The following is a 2,776-nucleotide window of genomic DNA, read 5'->3' as shown; positions in this document are numbered from 1 at the left end:
AAAGTTGGTAGGCGGAACCTAACGCCTGATTGGTTACCCTCTGCATCAAGCCAAGACAAATCAATTCCGGATAATGGATTGATGCAGAGCTACTGAACACATTCCAATACACTGGGTGGCGCTATTCACCTCTACGTTGGTTTAGTTACACGGTTAAACAGAACTTTCATTGCAACGGCTAAAAATCAAGAGAAGACTCGGTCCTGCTAGCCCCAATGTTGAGACGCTGTGTGAGGTGCAGGACAAAATGTCTAAAAGTTGCCCGGAGCTGCTGAGAGAAGCAGCGAATTTGATTGAGGAAGCTCTGAGCAGAAGTCCAACGGCTCCCGCGGCACCGGTGACTCCGGCAGCTCAGTCACAGCAGATACCGGCCGCTCAATCACGTACACCTGTCCAAGGTAAGCTAAGTAATTTCATGTTAGCCAGGTGTGCTACTATTTAATGATTCGGGACACACGTGTAGGTTAAATTAGATCGACTCGAACATGTATTTGCATGCGGTATTATGATGCTTCGTGCGTGACACGTTTATTGTTAATGGGGGGGGAAGCATAAACCTAGCTAGTTCGCTAATCGGCTAAATGGTGTTAGCTGGCTTGAGCATCCCAAGATAGAAGTAGAGGCTGTTTTAGCTGACTGGTGACCATTGAGCTGTTACGTTTTTCTGTGTTGCAGCGGAGGTAGCAAGGCTCTTTGCGCCATATAACATTGGAGCCAGAAGGAATATGAAGAGACGACCAGCACAAGTCCAAGTTAGCCGAAGAAGCTACACACACACTGTCTGTTGTTTGGCTGACCACAATGCGGATAAAATTCCAAGCGTACTGTTTAAAGCTGAACTTCTTACTTCAGGACTTGGAGAGCAAAAAGTAACATTTTCAGGTCAGTGCGAAACTAGGCATTTACCAAAAGTAAAAAAAAGTTTGTACTGTCTGTGGCTTGTTGAAATTATTTGCATTTCTTTTTATAGTGACTCAAACTTAATTGGTGTTCATAGTGTCAATAATAGTTATCACAGGCTTATTTGCTTAATTTAAGGTGAGGTGAGTTATGATTTTGTTTTGTTTTTTTCTCCAGGGAATGACCACGATCCCATGGTTATAACAAATAAACTGATGGAAGTGTTTCCGAAGCTCCAACAAGGGGGAGGCTTTGAATTTCTAAAACTTGTAGGATCTACTCGCAGTCGAAATCTTGCGTTGCTTCAGTGTCCCAGCACTGGATACACCCTTGCCTATCTGAAAGATCCATCGACGATGATTGGACAGGCTACAATCTACATACGTCCACTTCAACAGGATCTACCCTTAGATTGTGTACATACATTTACAGAGACTTAGTTTAATACATAATCAAAACAAAGATTACTGGTGACTTTTAATCATTAATTAAAAGCCATTTGTTGTTGTTGTTAGGAGAGCTCACGTCCTGCCTCTGGTCCAGTCATCCCCTGCATCACTTGTCAGAAGGAAGTTCCCTTTTCAGAGATGAAGCTGCACAGATTGAGCTGCAATGGGTATGTACTTCTTAAAGCAATGCAAGGGTAGCATAATTTATTTTCTTTGGGAATATGTCTCTCTTATTGTTGTGCACATAAATAAGCGAGTATGACCATCATTTCAATTGTGTTAACTTCAAGGACACCCATGCAGGAATCAGAAAGAGAACAAGAGGGAGGCCAAAGTGAAGAAAATGATAGTGAGACAGCCCTAGTCAGTGACAGTGTTCCAGTGAGGCCTGAAACATCAGCTGAGAGTGCAGTAGTACCGGCAGTGATTGTCAACGAGGAGTTGGATCGCAAAGAAACAGACAGTGGTTTGTGTCATCACAATAGTGTTGCTATAAGATTGTGTGTAACTGAAAAGTTAATAGAAAGATAACACCTGTAGGATATAATTAGATAAGATAATACAGTTACAGACAACTAACCACTTAGTCATTATATCCACAATATGATAGTTATTTATCCGAAATCTAAATGTGGAAGATATTTTGTGAATGCACCAATTGTCAACCTTACAATATCGTTGCAATATCGACATCAAGGTGTTAGGTCAAAAATGTGATATTTGATTTTCTCCATATTGCCCAGCCCTAATGTCAATGCATACACAGTTCAGATGAATTGACACAAGTTCAGTGTCTTTGAAAACATTAACACACTGTGCAGTAGTTGACTTTTTTTTCTTCCATTTACTAAAATCAAACTGTTCTGCACCTTCAGTGCTAACAGTACAGCATTCATGTTAGTCATTCTGTGGACCATAATGAGACAGGAAGCTTCAAAGAAACAGCTTTTTTCCTTTCTTTTAAAAGGAAAGTAAACTTTCAGTTTTTCCTTGCTTGTTCTAACACAACAAATAAAAACATGGGTTGGACATCAGTCTAAGATTCTTGATAACACTTCCACAGTCTCTACATATAGTCTAAGTGCATCAGTAACAGAAACTCCTGGAGCTGGCAAAATTGCAACCTCTTCATCTGAGAGCTCACGGGCCAGCTGAACCTCGGGGACTGACACAGTGCCTCGATGAAGGCAGTGAGGTCCGTTCCAATCGATCCCATATTCTTCAGGAACCTGAATGGATGACAAGCATAATCAGTCTTGTACTTAAAACTAGTTTGACATGTCCTTACACAAGATTGTTATTTTTGGTCACCAAGGCAGTGAGAAATGAAATGTTACTTATTCAGTTTTTTAAAATAATACAGCTTTGCATAGTATGCACTGTAGAAACTACAGCTCACAGGTTGATCTTTAAAAGCTCGGGAGATT

At 40.9% G+C, this 2,776-nt stretch overlaps 1 protein-coding gene across 2 annotated transcripts; it reads left to right on the top strand.

Moving 5' to 3' along the window:
• Positions 1 to 2,068, top strand: LOC121568333. Of its 2 annotated transcripts, none has more exons than XM_045220962.1 (5): positions 1 to 398; positions 676 to 882; positions 1,078 to 1,316; positions 1,416 to 1,516; positions 1,653 to 2,068. In XM_045220962.1, the coding sequence occupies exons 1-5, from the start codon at positions 248 to 250 to the stop codon at positions 1,711 to 1,713; spliced, it is 759 nt and encodes a 252-aa protein (XP_045076897.1). In that variant the 5' UTR covers positions 1 to 247; the 3' UTR covers positions 1,714 to 2,068. The 2 variants fall into 2 exon arrangements, with proteins under 2 accessions (XP_045076897.1, XP_045076896.1); XM_045220961.1 differs by having other exon boundaries at positions 1,640 to 2,068.
• The last annotated feature ends 708 nt before the right edge of the window (positions 2,069 to 2,776 follow it).

The sequence above is a fragment of the Coregonus clupeaformis genome, chromosome 6, assembly GCF_020615455.1.
Source record: "Coregonus clupeaformis isolate EN_2021a chromosome 6, ASM2061545v1, whole genome shotgun sequence".
Taxonomy (NCBI): domain Eukaryota; kingdom Metazoa; phylum Chordata; class Actinopteri; order Salmoniformes; family Salmonidae; genus Coregonus; species Coregonus clupeaformis.
This window is presented reverse-complemented; position numbering and strand designations above follow the sequence as displayed.